General features: G+C 40.4%; 1 protein-coding gene across 2 annotated transcripts; it reads left to right on the forward strand.

Annotated features, from left to right (window-relative positions):
- Positions 1-668: 668 nt before the first annotated feature.
- Positions 669-24,754, forward strand: LOC145438294 (uncharacterized). Of its 2 annotated transcripts, XM_080315685.1 has the most exons (24): positions 671-1,206; positions 1,550-1,730; positions 1,819-2,048; positions 2,471-2,650; positions 3,581-3,685; positions 11,070-11,253; positions 11,313-11,457; positions 13,278-13,373; positions 13,436-13,587; positions 14,184-14,290; positions 14,525-14,684; positions 15,119-15,304; positions 15,374-15,502; positions 15,628-15,759; positions 17,819-18,034; positions 19,055-19,304; positions 19,986-20,575; positions 21,671-21,892; positions 22,502-22,731; positions 22,940-23,112; positions 23,258-23,533; positions 23,603-23,729; positions 24,272-24,376; positions 24,453-24,754. In XM_080315685.1, the coding sequence occupies exons 1-24, from the start codon at positions 1,015-1,017 to the stop codon at positions 24,627-24,629; spliced, it is 4,545 nt and encodes a 1,514-aa protein (XP_080171811.1). In that variant the 5' UTR covers positions 671-1,014; the 3' UTR covers positions 24,630-24,754. The 2 variants fall into 2 exon arrangements, with proteins under 2 accessions (XP_080171812.1, XP_080171811.1); XM_080315686.1 differs by lacking the exon at positions 23,603-23,729 and having other exon boundaries at positions 669-1,206; positions 24,453-24,589.
- Positions 24,755-25,598: the final 844 nt, after the last annotated feature.

A 25,598-nucleotide genomic window follows, 5' to 3' on the forward strand; every position in this document is an offset into this window, starting at 1 on the left:
TGTTCATAAAAACAAGTCACGTACTATGTCACGTATTTTATATCGGATTAAAGCGAAAACATCGGGTTGAGCAAAATATTTGCTGGTGCAAAAATATCCGTTTTTCTATAAGATATTTTGAGTCAATGCAACATATGCACGTATGATATCAATCGTCACCAGACTACTCTAAATGTAGCATTTACAATCGGATGTTTTTGTCTGTATATTCGGCTTCAAACTAGTTTTATCCTTGCGACATTATCAAAATTCATGATTCATGTTATAACTTTCTTGTGCAGTTACAGTTGATCAAGCTTTTGCTTCTCTCTCCACTTTTTTTTTTCGGCTGCGAGTCAACTAATTACTACTTTCTGCACCGTCAAAGTATAAGCGGCACTGGTTAGTGGTTAGTTTCACGTACGCGCCCACGGATTTGAATTGCGAAGAATGTATTCAGCTCTTCACCAACACCTGACGGATAATAATTGCACACGAGTTTTTGCGCCGGATTCATAAAGTGCGGTTGACTTCTATTCCTCTTGATTGAGCATATGATCATTCATGAGCATTCACATTGGCAGTGGTATGAAGAGACAATATGCGACAAGCAACAAATATTTTGTTTAATAAACAACCGTATTCACAATAACAACAATGTAACGAACATAAGATCAAGTCACAGAGGCTATGACCGTCGCAATTATTATAGGACTATAAAATATTCTGGTGTAACTTCTGGCATGACATTGATTTTGACTACCATCTCGCATTAATTTCTAGAATGATTTCATTCTACTATATTTATACTAACCGTAATTATGCCCTTTGTTCGTAGATTACCCTTGTAAAAGATGTTGCGCATTGTATTATCAACAAGATCCCATTAATATGTCGATAATTCACCCCTCAGGCGCCACGGACTGACCAAAGCTATTACGAACGGTTGTGAATACATTCGTTTATTAAATACCCATCTCATACATTGACTGTTACGGTGCATGTACATAGTACAATTGTACATGTCGATTGAGAATGATAAGTCGAATTTTAAATGTAGCTACGTTGGGTTGCATCCTGACCACGGCAGCGCGTTTAGAACACTGTAAATGGTTAAAGTATCCCGGGACAGGTCTGATACCCTCATTCAACCGCAGCGCCTTGATTAAGGTAGTCGGAAGTACTACTGTGGCTAAGAAGATATGTGAAGATCTTTACGACTGCAAGGTAATTGTCGTAGGTGCATCGTTACAAAGTATTTTAGGTGTTGACTTTCTTTAATTGCTCAGAAATGTGGGCTGTCTCTGATGCACAAAAAGGTGACGATTATAAGCTAAATATCAACGATCCGGACCATCACTCACTATGTAGGACTATTCCTAAACCATATTTCTTCGTGATACTCATTTTGCCGGTTGAAACAATATTTTTCATCAAAAATTTGCGCTATATTGCCACCTCGCGACCATAAAATGAAGCTCTCGTGATGATCTTTTTATAACTGAGACTCGACAGACAGCGGTTGCACTTTGGTAAAATAGTGATGCTATGGTCTTATTATATTTCGTAGATTATCATTCATGCGAATGGGAAGGGGAATTATATAGCGCCTCATCCAAATCTCCTGCTAGCTGTCGAAAAAAGAAGTAAGCGATCTGATTACCTATGGATGAGAGTGTGTGCCAATGGCAAATCATACACAAATACGGAGTTCACAGGACAGGGTGCATACTATCAACCGGTATTTGAAGGTACGCCCTTCATTGCTGTATCTGTGGTGTGAAAATCCAACGCTGTCAAAACTTAAAAGTCAAAATGCGATCACTATTTAATTTACAGAGAGTTTGCGAGAATCGGGAACAATTGAGGGAAACTATAACGATATATTTGGAGGAGGGAAGTCTAAAGTCTCGACTGCATTGCCGAGGAATAGAGTTGAACGCTTGCATCATAATTACGCAATATCTGCGCGGCGCATAGCACTGCCGCATAGAAAATCAGTGGAAGGTAGACTGCGGAGTTGGTGTACCTATAGCGATTGCTTTATTTCGCCAAGAACATATCTCCATGTAAGTATATCGGGGATATATATGGGCTGCCTATCAGGGCTTCTTAAACTGTGCGTGATATTCCATTTCGTGGATCATGAAAGACTGTCGAGTGTCGATTGCTAAATCATGGATAAAATCAATGATTGATTATTGTATACGTACGTTAAGCTAACATTCTTTGGAATTTCTACGTTGGTTTGCCTCTACTCTCATTGCCTCAATCTGGACATGACCAAGGATGCAGAAAAAGAATGCTTCACCGATGTTCCAGCTTATTTGTACCACACATACTTCGCTAGACATAGCTTAGCATCTGGTATCAAAGATATCGGAGCTTTCATTTCCTGCAGATCGTTTGATTATAAATTCTTTGGTGTGGCAGTCGTTGGTCCACACCAATTCAAGCAAGCCTGCGAAAGTATCAACAATTACATTTGCAGGCTGTGGCCACGGACAGGCTGATTGTTGGATTTACCAACGATCAAGGACACGGTACGTTACTGCTTTTAAATGGATCACTGCAAATATCCGGTGTCTTGTATCCAAAAATTGCGGACCAGCACGGCCAGGTCGCCGGGATCTACGGATTTCACGATGGCAAGTTTGCTGTCGCGGTGTATGTAAGTATAGGTATCTATGCTGGTTGCTGAATACCTGTAAGATTTTCGTTTGCATTTGTATCCTACTCTGTCACGGCATTACTACTTTCTCAAACAAGACTACAGTCACATAAAAATATATATAGGCAAAAAATGATTGGCACAAGATCGCAGTCGCAACGTATTGTGGCGTTACTATTCTGAAGATTGACATTCTCGGAGGGCCTAAAGTGTCGTTCGCACCATCTTGTTGCATTAATTGCCGCGGTATATTTGATTTTGAATATTAAATTAAGGTTTTACTATGAGCTCCCCGATCGCACCGTTATAAGGGAAAGTCGTGCCTGCATAAAAGAACCACTTTCTATAACTCAGTTCGCAGATTTGCAATTTCAGTGCGACATTGAAAAACAATGGTCATTCTCTTTCGGTACCCGATCCTCTAGCACCGTGGTTTCCAACGTGGGTGATTTTGAGAAACAAGGTGACGAAAATATCAAAGGGGCGATAGGGGGCGGTAGGAGGCCAAATTGTTGGAACGTCCAGTGAGATATAGGTAATTAACACGGCCAAACATGCAAGTGAGGACGGCTTATTCGGCATATGACGCGAAAATTGAATGAAAAATAAGGTCAACCAAACAGAAAATAGTCGTGGAAACTGGTTTTCTTAGCACTGTCTCAGAAATATGATCCTAATTGTCTTAGTCAATTCACCAGCGATCAGAGTTCGGTGAATAAATTTTCCGTTTGCATGTCCTCTATTTCGAATCCGTAAATGTGGGGGCGAAAATTTGTGTCGAGCTTGGTAAGTGGGCTATGAGACTAAAACGGTTGGGAACTACCGCTCTAGCGCTAATAATTTGGATAATTGCAGTCCACTCTGTTCAGCAGCGATGCATACTTTATATGCACAATCGTTAAATTACAGTAATTTAAAAACTGCTCGTAGGTTCCTGATGAAATCGTACAGAAAAGACGAATGTACCTGCAGATGTATCGGAACGATTCGAGTGTGGAATGGGTCACGGAAATTCATTCAGCAATTGGAGTGCCGGTGAGTAAAAATCTCGTTTTCGACATAGCAATGGAAAACGTCGTATGGTAGGCCAGTGCTCTTCAACCGGGTGTTTCGTACACCCTAGGCCGAGGGTGTACCAGAATTTGCAAAGGGTGTACCACTCGGATGGGGTGTACAGGAGTGTACCACATCTGCATTACAATCAGCCGATGACTAGCTATCACAAATGCAGGTTTATGGGTCAGTACAGGTTGACGCGCTGGTTCATGAACAATATTGTACGATGTTTATCTCATTCTCAAGTAATATAATAAATAATATAATAAAGATATATTCATACAAGTGGACGTTAAACAGGGTGTAGAAGCTATCAAGGTCTTATGTTTATATATACCGTCTGCTATCGGCCCAACAACGTATTCATTCTCAAGGTAAGACCTTGATAGCTTTCACACCCTATTTAACGTCCACTTGTATGAATATAACTTTATTAGTTACACGAGCTTTCGGAGCTCTGCTCCTTCATCAGGTGTTAAAGCGAAAGTAACGCAAAAAGAGCAACGCAAAAAGATTTTGAATTTGAACATATACATATTGTGACATCATAGTGGGTAAGAACTTTCCAGATTTCAAAGTTGTGTACTTTATGACGTCATAGGCACTAAGATCTAGTATATGTTAGAAACGCATAAAGTAAGCTGTACTCCTCAAAATTGGCTACGATATAATCTGTTTGTAGTATAATACACATGCAGAAAGGTGACAAGTGAAGTATTACATGGTGTAGTGAGACATGCACCCTTTATCTATATTGAGCCCTTGTCGGAATGTATCAAATTTGTCAATATATTTTTGTTCAGTAGCCTTGCGTAGGGTAGAGTCTTCAATGTTTCCGACCAATACGTTGATTATTATGTCGTTCTCCGAATGTCCAGCCGAAGTAAAATGTTCACTGACAGGCTTCGATTTATTGACTTTCGAGATGTCATGTCGATGTCCATTTACTCTCTTATGGAGAGGTTGACTGGTCTCCCCAACGTACCACGCATTGGTACATCCTTTCCGGCAGCGAATCAAGTATATCAAATGACTTGATTTGCAAGTGAAATGGCCTTTGGTGTTGTGCTTGGCATGTCGTCTTGTGATCACGGTATTCTTATCGAGAATAGCACACGTCTTGCATGACGATTGTCCACAATTTTCCACGCTGTTTTTTTGTTTTGACCGGGGCAGTCTGCTATTAACTAAAATGTTACGCAAGTTGCGTGGTTGCCGAATGGCTAAAATAGGCCTTCTCGGGAACACTTCATTGCATTTTGGGTCATTATCAAGTTTTCGCTGATGTTTTCGCAAAATCTTACGGATCTTTTCTGCTCCCGGAAAATAAGTAGTGACCAGCGGCACTCTGCGATCGCGTGCTTTCTCGTTGTTATTCCGACTGCAGTCAAGGAGTTCTTCACGTGGCACATTGAGGGCCCTTTTTATTTGATTCTTTATTAGCTGGTCGTAGCCAGATTTGGTCAGTTCGTGTCTCAAAACTTCCAGATGATCATTTTTATCCTCTTCCTTCGAACAGATTTTGTGAATTCGAAGGGCTTTACTGTAGACTATTCCTTTTTTGCAGTGTAACGGACGGAAACTATGGTAGTTTAAAATCTTACCAGAGTCAGTTGGTTTGCGATAGAGTGAGAAAGCTATCAAGGTCTTACGTTTATATATATCGTCTGCTATCGGCGCAACAAAGTATTCATTCTCAAGGGTAATACCATAGTGTCCTATATGGTGTCGACACAAGCAAATCGCACGGTTCAATGAAATTGTATCACGTCACAGTTTCCATTTGGCTACAGGCAATTTGACGGTGATTTTTGACCGACTTGCCGAGCATTAAATTTGATGAATCGGGTATCAATCGAAAGCTGACGCTGTACTGCTTGCGAATATATAAATTTTATTCCACTCATGGCCCTGGAACCCCCACAATCTGCCCCAAATTATTCATTGTCGAGTAGATTGGCAGTGTGACGCAACAATGATGTATGGCGAAACGAGAGACTAGCTCAAGAGCAAGGATGCGGCCGAGCGGCGAGAGTGGGATCAGCTGACGTCGCGGCAATAGCAATGTGCAACCGCGCCACAGAGAAACGCTGCGCTGTTGATACTTTTTCTGTGCGTTTCGGTACAAGCGAGCACACACCAGCCTTTCCTTGTCTTGTAAGGGTAGAACTGGGTCCACGGAATGTATTAGGGCCCTACCAATTTTCGCGCAATATCCTTCAGCTGATAGAGATATGTAGGCTACGTCTAAGTAGTCTACATTGCATATGTCAGATTATTATGATATCGATTGCCTTAGCCCGCTTGTTGCGTAGGGCTCCAGAGATATGTGGCGCTGTTGATACTTTTTCTATGCGCTTCGCTAAAAGCGAGCACACACCAGTCTTTCCTTGACTTGTAATGGTAGAACTGGGTCCACAGAATGTATTTGGTCCCTACCAATTTTCGCGCAATCCTTCAGCTGTTAGAGATATTTCTAGTAAGAAAAATATACTTTCAAGTAATAAGATTCACTCAAGACAGCAAATTTAGATAATGTAAATATATCATATTGTAGTAATACAACTACAGTGTTGAGTTTTCACTCTAGTCCCCATAAGCACCACGTCGGTGACCTTGCCAAATTCCGAGAAGGCGAAAAAGTGCAAACTATGTTGGGCCGAATGGACAATGGACATTCAGTTATTCACAGATGCGAAAAAAATACAGCAAATCCGTTTTACGTAAGTTACATTAGGAATATATATAAAGGCTACAGAATGAATATAATTCAAATATCTGTGATACCACTGTATTAGTTTTGACGCAAAAGGTCCCCGGCATTCAAAAAAAACTATTTGGTGATCGAAAAATGCTAAACCAAATTCCAACGTCAACGTTTATAGTGATATCAGATATATTCCAGTGAAAACAAAGGTATGAATTTGGTGGTAACATTTTGGAATCATTTGGCAGGTATGGCCCGCAAGCTTTCTAGTAACGGATTGAATCCGAACAGCGATACCAGTTTAATTCGACACTCCTGTTAAACTTTATTCAACAATCAACATTTTACCTGCTGCATTCGCGGACCAAGTCCTACCCATACGGATCAAATAAAAGCTTGTAATGTATGCTCATGCTCAATGCTCCTTGCTCACACTTAACCATAAAAGCGACTATAGAAAGTATCAACACCCGCCATCAACAGCGCGACGTGTCTCTGGAGCCCTACGCAACAAGCGGGCTAAGGCAATCGATATCATAATAATCTAATAGTCTCTCGTTTCGCCAGACAGCATTGTTGCGTCACACTGTCAATCTACTCGACAATGAATAATCGGGGGCTGATTGTGGGGGTTCCAGGGCCGCGAGCGGAATAAAATTTATATTTTCGTAATCAGTGCAGAGTCAGCTTTCGATTGATACCCGATTCATCAAATTTAATGCTCGGCAAGCCGGTCAAAAATCACCGTCAAATTGCCTGTAGCCAAATGGAAACTGTGACGTGATACAATTTCATTGAACCGTGCGATTTGCTTGTGTCGACACCATATAGGACACTATGGTAATACTGTACATCGCTAGATTGTGATGTCATAAGCAAATATTTCTTTTATTCATTTGGCCGTCTGCAATGAACCAATGGTTCCTTTTAAAGTTGGAAAGGATGCAGTTAACGTGTGTTCAGCTAGCGATTTGTCTTTTAGTTATTCTTGAGGAAACCGCCGCGATAGCTGAGACTTCTTGAATCGGTACTTCCAACCTGACGTTATTAAATACCGCAATGCGCATAAATGAAGTGGCGTAGCCAGCCACCGTCGAAATAGCTTCCATGTTGAAATCGAAACCCTATTCTTTTGAAATGCCGATTATATGTCCAATATTCCGCCATACATTCGCAATTTAGTATTTTGTTATTATTGATGCAAATTAGCGACAATCGACTGTGTATAGCGGCATACGATCTGAGGTTACTGACATCTCTTGCAGCCCGTGTGCTACTATCGACTGTGTGTGGAGCAGGCCTGATACGCAGTAGGCCGATGCGCCTGCTATTATCGCTTCTGCAGCAGGGAGCTTTACCTGCGCTCTCCCCAATACCGTTAATGTAGGTTGATTAGCATTCGTAATGTCATGCTGTCTTTGGGCTGACACGAAATAAATTCCAATTTGCGTAGCGGGCGTCTTAACTGGCTGCGAACAGGCTCTGAATCATGTACTTGATTTGAGCTGTTACTAAAACATAGAGATCAGAATAGGTGTGTCAAGGGTCGAGATAGCAAAAGATGGGAAATATCTGTATCATCTTAAATTGCCTGACTTGCAAATTTTGATTCGTGAAAATAATCCGCCGTCGCGGAGGCAGTGTACTTAATTGTTCGCGAAATGGAGTGATTGACATCCACCGATGCCTGGGCCAGGGCATTGGCGAATAGTGAATACGTTGCGTATTACCTAGAGATCTCGAACCCGCGAATTGACAGCGCTGCGGAACTCGCTGTGCGCTTATCATAGCGTGCGAAAGTGGACATTATATATAAATATGTCAGTTCTCCAACACGAGTAATATTGTCTGATCCATGTATTGTCATCGTTTGGGCGTGTACTTAACTATATTGGTAAATTTGAAAGAGATTACAAGTTACCGTTTTCACGTGGTTGTTTGCCGTAATTTAAATCTAAATGGACATACGTAAGTTCTTCACGAAGTCCAGTGTAAGTGAAAGTGAAAATTCTATTGAATCACGCAAGCCAGAGAATGTTGGGAAAACATATGCTGAGAAAATGCAGAACCATGTCCTGAAAGTATCAACAGCAACTTGCAGCAGCAGAGCTCTGATTCAACGAAAACCATTCGAAAGAAAATGTCCGGTTCCGCCAAGAAACGCAAATAGAGTGATGATTACATCAGGTATGGATTTTATCGCACAAAAAAAGAAATGCTGAACCGTTATCCTTCAGCACGCTGTCTGTTTTGTCCTGTCGTCTTCCGTAATAGTAACCTGGCCCCGGTGCATCTAAACAAACATTTAAAAACACAACATCTTATTCCCCAAAACAAATCAAATGTATTTTTTGAGGAATCTCTGCGTCATCAGCGGAAGCAAGTTTCTTGCTTCGAAAACAAGTGGAAAAAGAATTAGTAGTCGTTTCCCTAAAAGTGACCCATGTTCTACTGAAGAAAAAGCGGCCATACACAGAGTTGAAGTGCTTCTTGGAGGTACTGAACTTCAATATGCTATTCAATACACAGAATTGGAGTCTGTGGTTGTTCCTTATCGTGAAATCGCAGCTGACCATTTGCATGGGATGAAAAAGCTCTCAGAAAAGTAAGAGCCGTTCCAATATCAGACACTACAGTTGAACGGAGAAGCGATGATATTTCGCAGGATTTGCTGAAACAACTAGTTATAAAGCTTAAGAATGCCACTACTTATGGCATACAGCTTGATGAAACGACAGATATTTCAGATGAAGCGCAATTGATTGTATATTGTAGGTTCGCTGATGCAGAAGCCAAAACTATTGTCGAGCATTTTTGTGCTGTGTAAAAGTTGGAGTTCGTACCACAGCTCAAGCCATCTTTGGTACGTTGAATAAATTCGCTGAGGAACATGCTCTCGATTGGAAAAAGTGTAGATCAGTCACCACTGATGAAGCAGTAGCCATGCAAGGTCGTACGAATGGAGTTGTTCAGAAAATTAAACAAGTCGCACCTGATTGTGTGTCAAATCACTGCATGATACATTGCGAGGCACTTGTAGTAAAGAAATTAAACCAAGAAAATAAGACGAGATGTCCTCTGGAGATTGTTCTTTATGATGTCGTCAAAATTGTAAATTTTATTCGTTCACATTTCAAGACACATAGAATGTTTTCAGATCTGTGCAAATACATGGGAAAAGAAGTAATAAGGTTGTTATACCATACCGAGGTACGCTGGTTATCAAGAGGAAAGGTCAACTGCGGAAAAAGGTGCATTTTTTTCTGGTTCAAGAAGGGCATGTGATGGCTGCTAAATTTGAAGATATTTTTTGGCTTGCAAATCTGTCCTATTTAACTGAAATATTAGAGAGCACCAATCAGTTTAATTTATATATGCAAGGCAGAGGATTTGATGTTTTTGAGGTTGCCAGCAAAGTTCAAGCTTTTAATTGTAAGTTGAAGTAATGGCAGAACAATGTTTTACAATGTGATTATACAGATTTTAAATGCTTGAACAATTTCATCAAGAACAGTAATTGGGAAACCGAAAACCCTAGCCTTGAATCAAAAGTAAATTCGACCGTACATCAGCATCTCGACGTGCTGTAGCAGAATTTTGAAGCCTATTTTCCAGAGGACGATTAAACTGATCTTGACTCTTTATTGTGGATCGTGCAACTGTTCATAAATGAAAGGTTGGATATGGGAAACTTGACCGGTAAACTTATTGAACTATGATTAGATTTGGTTCAAAAGGCAAAGCTCAAACAGTTCAAAAGCTATACACTGATTTCTGGGTATCACTTCTTAAAATTCCGGTGTATCAAAATCTGAGTCAAAAAGCGATTACGATTCTTGTTCGCATGCCTACGACATATCGTTGCGACCTACGATTTTGTGCACTTGTTCAAATGAAATCGAAAAAAGAAATTACATCAAGAATGTTGATATGCTTATAAGAGGGGCACTCGAAAAAAGGCTATACTGCCTAATTTCGCGCAGCTGGCATACGAAATACAGCAGCAACGATCGCATTAAATGTCTGGCATTATTTTGTATTGCAGTATTTTGTATTTGTATGACCGTGGGCCACAAATTCGTTCGTTATATAATCATTTTCATCAATTACAAACGCCACAAGATTGCGAGTAGTCTTATAATGCAACCCCTTGGCCAAGAAAATTTTGATAAGAAACATGTACAACACATGTATTTAAATGTGACAGAACAGGCATGTGGCGTTACGCTTTATCGATATGTTAGATAGTGCTATAATCTCGAGCCCTGGTTAGTATTTAGCGGTTCCTGTAGCTTGCTAATCCTTGTGGTGATTAGGCTCATTACCGACTTGGTGTTTTATATAAACAGGGGTGTACGAGTTTTGAGCAAACGTTAAAAGGCTTTACCACGTCGGAAAAGGTTGAAGAGCACTGTGGTAGGCTACTTGGGGATCATGTTGTTAAATAGTCACTTGTTTATAACATGATTTGTATAGAGATGGAGAAAATATAACGTTGCAACAATAACATACCCCAACACTGCTGTAAAAGTTGGATTCTCTCAGGGAATTGGTAATATACCGACGCGTCGATATCAAGTATATTTTTGTCCAATACCGTAATTCTGACAACAGCTTCTTTACTTGTATCCGTAATAGTTCTGTTTCCGTTACCAGGAGAGGAACGTGGGTGATTTTAGGTTAACGTATGGCGAAGGATACTTCGCAGTGTATTTTTCTATCTACGGAACTTCCAACTTCGCAAACGGTACGTACGGTGAACAGCTGTCGTTTGTGAACGAACGAGGAGAACTGGTGATACATTCGTTCAAACTCGACGGTCAAGAATTCGTACGTAATGGTAAATGTGTGACAGTAGTTAGTATATGTGCAGAATATATTTTACTTTGTGTATTATAGGATTTCGATGGGGATGCTCTCACTCTCTTGGGGGACTCATTGATGTACATCCGATTGACAATCAGTTCTTCAGAATTTGCGCGTCTGATTTGTTCCCGAACGGCGTCGCAACAGGTGATCCGAACGACGGCACGTTACTGTTTGAGTGAGTTACATGCAACATGTATTATATCGCTACAGGTAATAAGCTTGTGGAATATTAGTGACTGATGGACCACTCTATATAATGCGATTTGATTTTCAATGAGTTCCCGTTACTATCGGCATGAAGATGCCATGTCTGAATTATGCGTTAGAGATGACGGGATGAAGTCAAGATCCTGCGATTCAATGATGTGCGGTCAAACTTTGCACAAAAATTACAGGATCAAACCTATACGTCTACGCTGGATTCGTAAAAGTCAAAAGAACAAATCGGATCCGAATCAAGCTAAAATTTTCGAAACCAATTTTCAAGCAAAAATGCTTGTTCTACTAAGTTTACGCTAAACCAGAGTATAGCCAGGGTTAGAGAGCATTCATGCTCCATGCTCAGAGAAAAAGGGAAATAATAATGTATATTGTGAGGTCGTGTATGTTTTCTGCATCACCGTATAGAGGTGATGTTGTTTAATTGACTTCTCAGTGATGACTTTCATCCATGGTAGCTATATACAGCTCCCAAAGAGCCATATATGCCATTCAACTGTTACGTCACAATTGAAAATTCATGACGTCATGGTACCACTCATTCGAACTCACTACACGGGATTACTCGTGTGCCCCATATTTTCTCTGTAAAATGGGGTATTTATTGTTGGGAAATAAAGGTCGAAACGAGAGGTATAGAACGGATGGGCCAAGCCTCACCCTTGATAACGCAATTCATATGTAGCTTAGAATATGTTATAACTAATGTTCCCTCTAATTTTTGACGAGTCTTCGCACACTCACCAACACGCTGCGCAGACCCTTGGACAGCAACGACTGAAAAAAAGGTCATCACTTCGGATTTTTTGTGCGCAACTTACATTTTCTGTGCGCAGAGACCGTGGCAGCAATGCGCATTTGCGTACGTGTGCAGCTTAGAGGGAACATTGATTATAACTGATATTCATCGAATATGACTGTCACATTGATTACGGAAATCTAAATACTTATCGAATTCTCAAAGTATTCGGCGGTAACATAACGTTGCGCTACACGCCTACATTTTTATCACCGGTACTACACAGAGCTATACTCATCGATCAAGAACGTGGATAGCTATGGCGTTGTTTGTAATTCGAATTTGTAATTGTCACATTCACAACAGTTCTTGTTTGAAATTCGAATTTGTAATTGTCACATTCACAACAGTTCATTTCGCGACGCAGATCAAGAAGAAAATGCGTATTTGAAAACTGCGTTTTGAAATGGGCGGCGCCGTGTCTGCTATGCTATTTGATTAATCAACGTATATCGCACAATTCCTGATTTCGAGTCGGGTTCATAGAATTCGCGAGTGATAGAGACCGCCGCGTGACAGTAACTTAAATTTGATGTTTTTGAAAAGAGGGGGTCCGAGCCCCTAAACCTGAACACGACATTGTCTTTACCTCTCAAAGACATTCTATACTTCTACGTGAATAATTATTTTGGCCGTGATGAAAATTTACCAACAAGTCGTTGCAATATTGATCAATACAATACAAAAATAAATATTTGGCAAAGAGTCATATCTTATACTCAAAAGAGCCATATATGGCTCGCGAACAATAGGTTCCCGACCACTCCTATATAGGCACATGTACATTATCTTCCCGTAATGCACAATATTGGCTACAAAATGCCTGTTCAACTGCTTCAATGGAATGAATGAATGAATGAATGAATGACTGATTGAACGGATCTATAATCTGATAGAACTTATACAGCAGGATGTGTGTATGTGTGCGTGTGTGTATTTATAAGCTGTCCTAACGAAACCTATGAATTGTTTTCTAGAGCTAAAGCTAGCGGCTACGGGTATACTTCGGCGCAAATAGGTCAGATCGCACCTTCGCAGTACGGTTGGCAGTTGATATTCAACGCAATGGATTTGTGAGTGTTTACTGTGCGATACTATTCCCTCTTAAGCAGTTCCTGATACTAGTTGCTTTCAGTAAATGCTGTGATGGGAAAGGCGTCGGTATAATCAGCATTTACAATGAGCGAGACGATATAACTGGCGACCAATCGTTTGATGATGTCGTTTGGATAACAGAGACTAATGGGAAGCATGAAAGGGACCCTGTGATTGCAAGGTTTTACCCAGGTATCCAAATAATATATTCAGCACTGGTATTGAGCTCCCACACCAAGGATTACAGCAATTCGATTCGATAATATTCCAAAATATGTAGGCCTGTCAGAATACACTGTAAATACATGGGTGGAGACAATGTGTAAATATATTTGCTTTACATTACAGCGATCCGAAGGGATGTTTATTTCATGGGTTTAGTCAGTGAGTTCTCTTTACGCGCACCACGTTATTTGTCGCTTTCATTATGCTGTGTTACACGAAAACAGAAACACTCCCCCGTGATATCACCATGACAATTCATGTATTTGACTCGTTTACATGCGCTGAAATGGACCGGAACGAATAATTTTGTGCAAAAAAAGGTCCCGTTTACAAGATTTGCATGTATACGTTGTTGTGGAATCGGCTAAATATTCCATTTTTATTTACAGTGCAGTTTTTTTGATATAATTCAATAGGGTGATACTTGGCGTTTTAATCTGCCTTTTTTCGGCGATTTGGCTGACAATGTTCAGCAATCCTATACGTGACTCAAGTTGTTTAGCTGAAATATTTCAAGAAATAATGGTATTCGAGACAAATCGTCCATTACAATCTTGTCTCAGACGGACCTCAGCAAAGGGCCAGAGAAAGATACCTTATAGGGTGGCACAACGTCAAACTGAATCTGTACTTCATCGCAACAATTGATACGTTCGGAAGGGTGATTGAGGTAAGGTTTGGATATAGCTGATAAAAAGTAGCAGACCTGATACATATACATGTAGAATGCCATTTTCAAGTTTGACACAATGTTCTCATATTCTCTACTAGTTGCTGACGATTAGCGTTGACGAGTGTGAGCCCGAAATAACCAGGTTAATTATTTCAATACGAAGAGAGCATATTAATCTATTTTATATTGACCGCCCAGAGTTTCAGTCCATAAATGTAATTACTCTTTCAGGGTCCATTATCAAGTGTAGCTGTCTATAACAAATCTTTCGAATGCTCCGGTGACTGTCTCAAATGGGGCAATCGAGACGATTCGTTTCGAACTCTCCCAGACGGATCAGTCGGGTGGGTGTCTGCAGAGCCAATGTCAGCATCTATCGTTTTCCATCGAGGTCAGCTAAATGAATAGTCTAGTTTACGTGAGCGTTAAGTTACGAATCCCATTTTAAACATTATTGAAATTAATAATCATGATGATTAGTTGTTGACCCGGTCATTCGATGTCCATTTTAGGCATTATAAGTTAGTCGTTTCCTCCGATGGGTGTTCTCAACAATTGGTATCGATCGATACGCAAGAATATTTATTGAGAATATCCCGTTGCCGCGTAAATTAATCTTATTTTGTTATTGCGTTCATTTATGAAATTTTATATAGCGGTTGGACTCTCTTTACTCATGGCTTTATTTCAGTGGGTATTCCCATAACGTCAGTCCCATACCAGTCTACAGTCAAACCTATTCCCATACAGTATTTATTAGTGCATGGTCTGCTCAACTATTAATGTTAACGATTGTAATAATGATATGAAGATAATTTGTGACAGTATCTCCGATAACGGCAAGGCAGGGACGACAGTGGAGTTTATGGAGCGGTTGGTCGATGTGTAGCATTAGCTGTGGCGGCGGCATCAAATCTCGAATTAGAACTTGCTTACACAATAAAGAAAAGACACCTAAATGTACCGGGGATAATATTCAAGTGTCTGATTGCAATACGAAAAAATGCAAAGGTAAGGTATTCATAATGGGAAGAATTACACAATAAATTAAATATTCACGTTTACTTGAATCGTCGTTAGTACCCGTAGTATGCGAGTTCACGAAGCTTACGCCTGACAAGAATTTGATCGGATATCTCTATGTAAACCAGGAGATACAGTTTGGTTATTCAAGGCGCGAAGCTGAGGAAAAGTGCAAACTGCTCAGAAGTAGGTTCCTGTATGTTTTCGCTGATAAATACGTTCTACAGAGATTGGTGTGGATCAGGAGGAATCCTTACTAAAATATTTTAGTCAATGGGTAACTACACAATGCGATTGTTTTCGTGTAAAAGGTGTTTGTTGGGGATACGCTCTGGAGTACAGAGATGAATTTCCTTTTTATGTCCTGAAAACAAGCACCAAATCGCATCATGACGAAGTAGGATGGGAGGCGCGTTTGGAGGATTGGCGAATGGAATGTTCAGGTATTTTTCTAGTAAAATCTACTCTTGCAAGGAGGATAATAAACATTTGTTATAAATGTCCGCTTTATATGGATTTTCTAATCTTTGAACTTAAGATGCGATTGATGATTGTTTTCGCGTGTATAGCACTTTATGAATCGAAATCCTTCTGAGTTGCCCGACCGTGGTAGCATTTTACTTAGAGACTGTAATTCGCAGGAACAGATGGATAAATATACAATGATATATTCAGGAGAACTTGACGTCCAATCTCTTTTAGCTCGACCGAATATTTTGCAGTACCGCCTTACTGGACCTCGGCCGTTTGATGCATGGAGGAATATAGGCAGGCCGTGTTATTTTTGGCATATGCCAAAACTGCCAAAAATAACTTATTTTTGGCATTTTTCGATTTTTATTTTTGGCAGTTTTGGCATCGTCCTCTAAATAGATAGTTTCAGCCTCGAATTAGTCACAAAAACGCTTTATTTGGGCTAGTTTGTCAAAAGACACCACAGAATGTGCAGCATCCACGGATAATCAGTGCCAACAAACAATAAGAAGAAAAAAAAACTAACGATTTCATAGGTTAATAATATCAAACGAAACCACAAAATGTGCAGTATCCATCGGAATCGGTGCCAAGAAGCAAAACAAAAAGAGAAAAGCCTAACAAACACGCTCCACAGCTGATTGTTACAGCTGTTGAATAGACTTAAATCGTTTGCACTGTAACAGTGCTTCCAAACTCAGGTCAGTTAAGTTTCTCCTAAATTCATTTCTCGCCCAGAGAATCTGGGAAATATCGGCTTCAACAATAGCCGTTGAGGGAAAGAATGTTGCCAGTCATCCACAAAAGATTTTCAGAGCTTCAAAATCTTTGGAGGGCCTAACCGGCTTCCATGCATCATGAAAAGAGATGACTTCGCCAGTGCCATCGATCTCATCGCGGAAAGAATTTTCTTCCCGATCCTTTTCCAGGAGTTTCCTATGTTGTCTCTCAACACATTCTATTTAGTAGCCCGACTATCATTTCTCCTTTAGTCTACCGATATATTTTCGGAGGACCTTTGTCACTTCAGGTGGCTTTAATATTACCAACTCACATGGAAGAGTCCTGGGAAGGTTAGCTTGTTTAAGAACATTGACGCAACAAGACTGTCTGGCAAAACGAGACTATGCAGCTCAGAAATAGCCAGACAGTTTGTTGCGTCACAATGTTCAACTCGATCACAATGCAAAAATCGTGGTTGATTTTGGGGGTTCCAGTTCCATGAGCAGAATATAATTTATATTTAAATAATCAGTACAGCGGCAGCTTCTCATTGATACCCGTTTTATCAAATTTAGCGCTCGACAAGCCGGCCAAATATGGTCTTAAAATTGCCTTTGGACAAATAGAAAGTATGACGTAAACCAAATGCAGTCAGCCGTTCAATCTCGCTGTGCCCACACCATTTAGGACACCATGCTTTCACCCCTAATGGGTGGGCTGGACTCAGATTAAGAAACCTGCCTTTCACAAACGCTCTTCTCGCTTGTAACGCGGTCCTGTTAACACAACACCATGAACGAAATACACTATTTGGCAGGCCGTGCTATTTTTGGCATATGCCAAAAATTGCTTATTTTTGGCATTTTCAAATTTTTAATTTTGGCAGTTTTGGCATCTGGCTCCTGAAATGCCAAAAATAACACGGCCTGAATATAGGTGTTATGTGAAAATTGGAACAATGTAGGCATGTAGGGTAAAATGCTTACTATTGGGAACCCCACTATTCGTGTATTGTGCCTTGTTATAAATGTGATTACAGTCAGGCTAGGCTAGGGTTTTCGTTGTCATGCAAAATAATTTAATATTAAATAATCATATGTTCCTACCTAAATAAATAATTATAATAAATCATCGAATAGGAAAGTAAGCTACTATATACGCCCACATCTGAACCAGTTGCAGGACAATTTAAATGATGAGATCAACCGAAAGTCACCAACATCACAAATGAGAGATTCCGCCTTTGCAGTAATTTATAGAACCTGTGGAAGTCATCTCTACTCCAATCATTAGCTTTGATTTCAGAGTGGCGAGGTTGGTCACATTGGTCGACATGGTATTCGTGCTCTGTGACTTGTGGAAAAGGTGCGAAGCATAGGAGCCGATTCTGTGACGGGGACAAACCAGGGTCGGTAGCTTGTCGGGGAGCAGACGAAGAGAGCACATTGTGTGATTTAGGGCCGTGTCCAACCTGGGGAGGATGGACTGTCTGGTCGCCGTGCTCAACAACTTGTAATGAAGGTAGGCCCTGTAGGTGCCAGTTCTAACAGACCCAAACAGACAAAGATTGGTTTTGCCGAACAATTTTTAAGAAACTTTTAATAACTTTTTTTCCGCAAGAGAATATGCAGTGCTATACCTTATCGCCGTCGGTGCTCCAAGATCATAGTTCCCACTTACCGGACCTGTATAATGGCGAGATTTCAGTAAAATCACTATACAGGTCGGAAGAGATATCATTCAATCACAAAAGATGTCAATGCCTACGTATTCCTACTTTAACACGGCAGCAAAAAAAAGGTTAGACATACAAGTCGTTAGGGTCCATAGCAGTGAAATAATCATATGCCCCAAATACATCATAACAACATTATCTATACTTCCCCTATTGCATCAAACACATTTCTGACTGCAGGTAGCATACTCAACACAATAGCTACGACAAATCATCGCAAATGAACTAGCACATATACACAATAATACCGGGTCATGAATAGGGCTGGGCAAAATCGAGTACCTGAGTGATTCGATTCTGAATCACGTAATATGCTTCGAGTCGAGTCGAGTAATCGAGTATCACCCATTATGACGTCATAACATAATGTAATACGTCAAAGTTCAAATATGTACCGTTTATGCCACCACAAAGAATATAATGCCTGTTATCCATCTCGTAAATGATACTTTGGTATTTTTTCGACCATACCGTACCGATTTCATTTCACTTGGTGAAAAAGTTGGGGGATAATCATGACTTCGGAAATGCGTCCAGTAACCTTCGTAGCTTTGTACCATATGTTTTGTATTCTACGATACCGCCAATTAAGGTTTCAAGGCTTCAGCAGTGAAAGTTAGTTTCGAAACTATACTTCTCATTGACAAATTAACTTCCAGTGTCGAGGACCGCATAATTTCAGTACTCGAAAAAATCGTCTTTTACTACTCGACTCGAATCATTAAAATTAATACTCGATTCAGATTCGAGTACTCGAATCGTTGTGCCCAGCCCTAGTCATGAACACTCTACCCGTGTTCATTCAGGCATACGAAGGCGGGAACGGAAATGCCTGAATGACTATAGCGACGACTGTTCTACCTTACCGGATCTAAGAACGGAGATCCGGTTGTGCTCCAGAGGTAAATGTCCGACATGGGGACAGTGGACGATGTGGGGCTCGTGCGATAAAACATGTGATAGTGGAAATAGAATACGAACAAGACAGTGTGTCGGTGATTTCAACTGTCCGGGTGACGAACCAAGCAGTGAAACGCAACCTTGCAGTCTTGGAAGGTAAGCGTGAATTGATTGCCTTTTAATCTGACTGTAGAATAAGAGTGTGTATATAGGTAGAGCGTGAAGCAATGTTTTTTTTTACAAATCTGGCAAACCCTTCCACTAATCTGCAGCCTTCAGCGAACCCCACATATTCGCTGAGTAACGAAAACAAATATCTATCACATTACAGTTTCCACACCGGTTAAGACCCAATGGTACATCGGGTATAGTCTGTAAACACTGTACAGGGTGTATAGTTCTGTGATATCCCCTCTCATCATTCAGATAATTTTCTTTAGTGTCAGACCTATCCTATAATTAGTCTCCTGATATATGAATTGGAACTTTATCTTGATTCAAAATGACGAGCTTTGCTTCAGCGCATCGATATTTCTCCTAGCTATACGTGAGCTTGACTATTGTCTTCATTCAATTTGTGATTATCTGTATTTGGAATGGAAAGTAATATCGTCTGACATTGCTAATAGGGAGGACTTTGCTGTACTACGGTAACGCATTCCGCCGTTTGAACAGTGCTGAGTTTCATGTCACACATAATACATAATCTACTGCTTTGTGTGATTGGAACTGGAACGCTAGGAAATTGTATATTATTAGCTTCATAATATTCATGTTTCATTTCGCATCGAAAAAACCTTTTTCACATTTACAAGACTTCTAATATATGTTGTTTAGTTGCGCGTTCTGGCAGGAATGGAGCCACTGGAGTGCCTGTACGGTATCGTGTGGCAGCAACGGAATCAGGAAAAGATCTAGAGATTGTGGTGGAGATTTTCCTGAACAATGTCACCAAGAGCACGCCAGTGAAGTAAAGGCGTGTTCAAGTTTTAAAGAGTGTCCCACATGGTTAGAGTGGTCTACATGGTCTCAATGCTCCAACACCTGTGGTGATGGAAACATGAAGAGGGTTCAAACTTGTTCCGCAGCTACATTAACATCTTGTAACGCACAATCTGCTACTTATAATGACCACTCAGAATCGAACATAAATGTTTCCATTACCCACGGCCACGGGCAATTTGTCAGAGAGCATACCGCATATTGTACGAAGGGTATCTGTTCCTACTGGAAAGATTGGAGCACGTGGGGAGCATGCTCGACTACCTGCAACACTGGCCGCCAGAAAAGATTACGGACATGTCATGGGGATTTTCCGGAAGATTGCCTTGCTACTGGCGAACCGTTGGAGCATAGAGTATGCAGCTTCGGAACGTGCGGAGTCTGGAGCTCCTGGTCATCTTGGGGAATGTGTTCAACCTCGTGCGGTAGGTATAAATGCTTAACGGATGCACCCATGTATCGAGGTAGGTCTTAGTACAAATTTGAAAGTACAAATAGATGATTGTTGCTGGTTAACGGCTAGTAACGACTAGCGGAAGAATTGACCATTTTGGCACTTTGAATTTGCAAATCAACGATAATAGATTTGATTTAATTTAATTACCGAGAGGTCCGCATCCATCACTTGGTACTAGGGTTATCATAATTTGAGATCCGGAAAAGATTACAAATTACAAAACTTTAATATCGGACGAAAAAAACGGTTAATATGGAATTTTTAACAAGAAATACTGATTTATTGAGCAAAGAAAGAAAAATTGAGTTCGATTTCGATTCTTAAAGAAGAATGCCAAATCCGCCTCAACGAGGACATATGGTAACCCTACTTGGTACTGCTGTTAGTGGATATGCCCGATTGCGCGTAAGCCTCTGCCAAACAATATTACGCTCGGGCAGGAATAATGACTGCACACTAGGGCTGTTCAAAAATATCTTTTTTCCGGATTTAAGCCATTCACTGATCAAATTGTCAGGTTACCCGAAAAACGCTGCACACCAAATTTGGTTCACTTCTGGCCAATATAAGCCGGCGCAGAGCCAATTAAAAATTTTAATTTATCAGAGAAAATTTAAAAAAAATTCAGATGTGTCTGTCGACCCCATGAAATTGTTGAGTTGTCCTCAAAGACGATGCAAAACAAATTTGACTCAATTCCAACCAGTAGAAACGGAGTTATTTGAGTTTTTCGTTGATAGTTCTCGGATTATCCACCAATCAAGGATAACCGGAGAATTATTAACGAAAATCTTTGAAGACAACTTAACAACTTCATGGGGTCGACAGAAAAAGTTGAATTTATTTTTGATTTTTCTGATAAATTAAAAAGAAATTATTGGCTCTACGGCGGGTTATACTTGTTAGAATTGAACCAAATTTGGTGTGCAGCGTTTTTTAGGGCAACATTACAATTTAATCAGTGAATTGCTGGAATCCGGAATAAAAGTTATTTTAAACAGCCGTTCGGTCGTTACGTGCACAATCTGCACATCTTCGAGATTTCAAGCTCATTTAACTTCAGGTGATGGAATCTGGAATCGGTCCAGAGTGTGCGAAGGCGATATCGCTGAAACATGCCAAGGATCGAGTAATGCAGTTGAAACGTGTAATGTTGCCGATTGCGTTCCGCAGTGCGAAATCAAGCCTTGCAACAACAGTGGCAGGTGTCGGTACGCACCCTACCTGTCGAGATTGTACCGCTGTGAGTGTCAGGAAGGATGGATTGGGAAGCGTTGCGATTACGGTACGATACGACACGATGTCATTGATTTCGTGAAATATAGTTGCGGAAGAATAATGTCTGCTTTTTGTAGCTTATACTGTCATTATATTAGAGTGATTGCGAGGAAGTGTTTCCGTATTTAATATAATCAGTGATCACTCATTGTTATGATAGATTGATGTAAAGATTTGGAGCTATTGTTTTTACGCATTAGGATTGTGGAAAATTAAGAACATGTGTAAACTGTGACTTGAAAAGGCTTATTCCTGACGGAAGTGACCTGCGCTAAGGATCAGCGGGTCATAAGAAAGTCTATCGTCCTGGTGTAAAATGGCCTAAGTAGTCGAAGCACCATTGCCACAAAATGCAAAATATTAGTATTTTATGTATGGTATTTTACATATAAACTTGATTGTATAGCTACGGTGAATATATACGCATAATGAGATGTTGTCTTTAAACGCTTCATGTAGCACAAAGTATATTTCTAATCACTGATAGTCACTGATAGTCAAACGTTGAGTGACGACACGTAGCCTAGATACTTGGACCATTTTGTTATCAGACTTACCATGAGCGATCTAACCGCAATCCTGTGGCATTATCTAGTTTCCAATGTTATTTTGTCAGAGGGCCCTTCAATAAAGTGTGAAAAAGACAAAATTGATATTGAATTTGATGGAAGAGCACTCACTGACGAAATGCTGATTGCGAGAAGTAAATACGTAGCACTGTCAGGATACACCGGCACGCCCGAATGTGGTTCTTCGACCTATTTGAGACAGCCAGGAAATAACGTTACCGTATTCAAATTAACCATCCCGGCGCCGCTGGATCGCTTATGCGGCGCGGATATGACGGTAAGAATATAATTGTATAGTTTTTATAATGGTTACTTTATAAATTATAAAAAAATCTCATGCTACGAACTGTCTCATCATATGAATTCCCTGCCAACCGGCGTACATAAATATATATTCGACCGAAAAGTTGATGGTCCCGCCTATCAATTCCACGCATTTGCGCTCTCAAGAAAGCAATATTTGGATTTTTCATTTTGAATGACAGATCACTGAAGATGACATACGAATAAAAAACCGTATTGAATGGGTCGCGGAAAATGGTAATATACGAGCAAGAGTGATAATTCTCGAATTCACTTGCATTTACGAAACCACGTCCACGGAAACTGCAATGAGCGCAGCGAACGAAACACCTCTCAAAGTCTCCACATTCAAAAGGTATAATTTGACTGCGTTTCTCATGTATGGCTAGTTTTTATGTATTGGCACATCGCAAAAGTAGTAGAAATTCTGCACTATGGTTCGAAAATCACCAACTGTATAGCCTCTCTATATTTATTTGATAAAGAGCTACCTATTTTAGGTCAGTCGGTATCAAATATGGAACAAAGGACTTCAACGCGGAAATAAACCTTTACCGAGATCCCAATTTCTCCCAGCCTCTACGCCGCACGCTCGGTAACTTTTTACAATTGGCGGAAGGGCAGATTGTTTATCTGTCAGTGACTTTGGTGGATGCGAATGTTGGGGTGGAAACCGGCGCTAAACTCGTTATGAAAACGTGTTTCGTGACTGCACCGGACAAAAAACGTGACAAACAAGGTCTACACGTTCCGATATTGTATTTGTTGAAAGACAGGTAAGAGATATCTCAATATCACTCCGAAGTCCTGTAAGATATTGAACATATATCCGTTTCAAACTAAAGATGTCCTACCAGCCCATTTGTCAAAGTCATATCGAATGGAGAAAGCGAATCGGGAAGATTGTCGCTTAGAATATTCGGGTGGAGTCAAAAAAGCACTTCCACGGACAGCTTGTACTTACATTGCACTGTAAGTCTAATCCCACGCGGTTCTGTTCAGTTTATAGCACATTATATTTTCAAGATAAAGGTTTTACGGCGTTTTATGTTATAGAACATTGTCACATTGACATATTTGAGTGCATATATAGTCAGACTGTGTATGCTGATATACAAGGGAAAACGTAATTTCTCTTAGTTTGTGTGATCCGAATCCCAAATCTCAAATTATATGGGGTATGCTCTCGCAAATCATTGTTGTTGGTACGAGGCAATCGGATATAACAGCAGGCTTGATTAAAGCTCGATCATTTTGCTAATAGTTTCCTATCTTAGTACCATCCATACAGTCACTCTGCAGTTCAGTTAATTATTTGCCGTTCACCGTACCAATAGATATCCAACTATGCTTTTGTCGACGTTAAATACGCTATCCTCAACCTGAACATTGCTTCACCATCACTAGGGTATTTTCATACAGTCTTATACGGCTATAGTATAGAATTTATTAGACATGTGTCGATTAAAATCATGTTTCCCATGTGGGGTTTACTTTTACGTATTTTATCACAGGTGGAAATATGTCAAAAACAGAACGCTCGCGAATGCGTGCCTGACTGCACGCAACAGCCGACGTCGCGAAGCAAAAGAGCCGTTCACTCAGAAATTATAAATAAGGTGCTACTACCAATCATCTATTACGAGCGCTTATTACTTATAACGATGGTTATATACACCACCTTTTTCTTGAAAGCAATCTACTCTGGTGAATGGAATGAAGATAACCAACGCTGAATTCAAGCAATACCCAATTCTATTTTCCACCGTTTGGGATGAGCCGCTGATTTCAATTGCTGCGGCTCAAGATGACTATTTCGGAACAGATCGCATGGTATCCGCAGGACCTATAACAGTCCGGTCCGTCACTTGATGATATTAGCTTTTGGAATGATATGTTTCGTGATTCGTCTAGTGCTGCCAGTGATGTTGTAGATTGCATTGTACATAACCACAATGTATTCAAGGATCGAGGAAAATCTGTCTTTTCATTGTTAAATGAAACGCTATTACAATTACCACATAGTTCATCTCTGCAATGTTCACATGCATGATGAAATGAGTGTTAGGCGAAGAGTGCAGTGTTTTGGCTGCATGTTTGCGTACAATGCCTTTCTGTTAAGCCTCGGCCAAACCGTGACAAACGTCGAGATTTACAAGCCATTTTCTGCAGCATACAGTAAGTTGTAAGTAATTTTGAAAGACTTCCGATTACAATGTCATCGGGTTTCCCATAATATCAGGCTCACGCGGGCTCGTAGACAGAAGGTAAAATAATATTTTATTGAAAAACAGTATATAGTATACAAACCATGCATATACGCTTATATATTTTAAGAAAAACAACGTATCATTCCAGATACTATACCACAATGTATAACGCCGCGATCTTAAAAGTTCAAGGAGCAGTTTCCGCGCTGCGGAAGTTGTTGCAAGACAAACACTACACATTGTCCTAGCATCGCCGAAGCAACGTTTTCGATAAAATGAACAGGACGCAATGTTTTCTTCTCATTTCCTTCTTCTTCGAAACTGTCGCGAAATATCTATCGCTTGAATCTCCGTGCTTTTCTATACGGAGGTTTTATTGCGGTTCCAAGCTCACTCGTTATAGCGTTTTTCCAAACATCCTGAAGTCGCGGACTCGGATCAACGAAAGTTCAACGCAGGGACTGCTGATAAATAGGACGAGGGCGTTGTTTCGTAGTTCGGGCAAGTGCTGGTCTCGCTCGATCGTGACATTCTTCACAATTCCAACTGTTTGAAAGGCCGATCGAAGCCATGTCGCGTCCACCCGGCAGCCCAAATTGCTGACGTGCAACATTCGCTTACACATTCTGGC

Source organism: Botryllus schlosseri, chromosome 4 (assembly GCF_051294905.1).
Source record: "Botryllus schlosseri isolate E-star chromosome 4, Bs_hap1, whole genome shotgun sequence".
NCBI lineage: Eukaryota > Metazoa > Chordata > Ascidiacea > Stolidobranchia > Styelidae > Botryllus > Botryllus schlosseri.

Bases quoted from the DNA above. Each gene is read 5' to 3' on its own strand.
- LOC145438294 (XM_080315685.1), top strand. From the start codon at position 1,015: ATGATAAGTCGAATTTTAAATGTAGCTACGTTGGGTTGCATCCTGACC. The intron at 15,503-15,627 runs GTAGGTTCCTGT...TTCGTGTAAAAG, and splicing joins AAAGTGCAAACTGCTCAGAA to GTGTTTGTTGGGGATACGCT. The intron at 18,035-19,054 runs GTAGGCCCTGTA...GTGTTCATTCAG, and splicing joins CTCAACAACTTGTAATGAAG to GCATACGAAGGCGGGAACGG.